At 37.2% G+C, this 1,300-nt stretch overlaps 1 protein-coding gene across 1 annotated transcript in view; it reads left to right on the forward strand.

Annotated features, from left to right (window-relative positions):
* LOC144957955 (uncharacterized) overlaps window positions 1-1,097 on the forward strand; it is a 26,519-nt gene extending 25,422 nt beyond the window's left edge. The window contains exon 14 of the mRNA XM_078889514.1: window positions 1-1,097. This exon is cut by the window's left edge and continues 772 nt beyond it. Within this exon, the coding sequence (XP_078745640.1) occupies window positions 1-527 (527 nt within the window). The 3' untranslated portion in view covers window positions 528-1,097.
* Window positions 1,098-1,300: the final 203 nt, after the last annotated feature.

Here is a 1,300-nt window from a genome sequence, read left to right on the forward strand (position 1 = left end):
AAAATTTCAAACAAACTCGTGGCAATGAGGCCACCAAATGTGATGGGGATCCAGGACTGAAGAACGAAGACAGAGATGATGAAAATTCAGGGATGCCAAAAGCAAGATTACTAGTGGTGACCTGTACCATTCACAATGATAAAAATGGCTACACCAGTCCAAACATAGAGGATAAAAAACGATTACATTCATACAATAGGGACTGTCATCGGACGCAAAGTGTGAATTTAGAACATGACTCGAGAAATTGCAGTGGGTCTGGAGATCAATGCCAGGGTCAGTTACAACATTATTGTTGTAATAATGATAGAGATAATGTTGTTGATAACGAAGAAGAAGAAGAAAGGGACTATGGCGGAGCAGAAGGCCATGAAAGTATTGCAGACGGAGAACACGTTGATATTGGCCACCAACGATATTTGGAAGAAACCGGACAGATGCCTGGAAGAAAAAGGCCTTTATCTGATGACAGTGGATATTCAACAAATAGCTCCTCACACAAATCGGTTCCTCCCGATTGGCAGTGAGAACAACGACAAAAAACTGATCACGTCACAATATGTTAGTTTTGTTATATTTGATTCGATTTTACTTTTTGAAGATGAAAGGCGGTCTCCTTAACCTCCATTGACCAGAATAAATAAGTTTTAAATGCTCTGAAACAAAGCACTTCCAATTATTAGTAAACATGACAGTATATCAATATATCAACACCTTTGCGTCAGTAATGCGTTCTGGGACATATCAAAAGCTTCAAAACGTACAAGTTGACTTAATAAACGATATTATGTTTAATATTGTCTCCGTATAATAGGGTTTAGCTTCTTTGGAGAAGCAACCTCCCTTTACTCTCCCGTTAAGGCAAGACTTGTGGACAAGGACAATACATAAAATACTTACCACATAGGAAATGCCTCTCACCCAGTAGCCGGTCTCGACATAATATCATTATTATGCGATGGTTTGGTCTAGGGGTATGACGCTCATCTTCGTGTCGGAAGGTCCAGGATTCGAGTCCCGTTCTGAATTGAGTGTTACCAACGATAGTAGAAGGGAAGATGGTTTTTTTTTTTTTTTTTTTTTTTTTTTTTTTTTTTTTTTTTTTTTTTTTGTTTGTTTGTTTTCTAATTAGAGGTCACCTAAAACAATAGAGTAATTTCCCTTCCCTAATGTTATCCGTTACTATGGGTAATAACAAAGAACTCAACAGCAGTATTCTGCTGTCATAACAATCGAATTGTTGGTTGAAAACGGTCGCATTTCTAATTATTTGTAATCAATTGTATAAATGTAATATATG

Source organism: Berghia stephanieae, chromosome 12 (assembly GCF_034508935.2).
Source record: "Berghia stephanieae isolate SIO BIC M18660-M18661 chromosome 12, UCSD_Bste_1.3, whole genome shotgun sequence".
Lineage (NCBI taxonomy): Eukaryota > Metazoa > Mollusca > Gastropoda > Nudibranchia > Aeolidiidae > Berghia > Berghia stephanieae.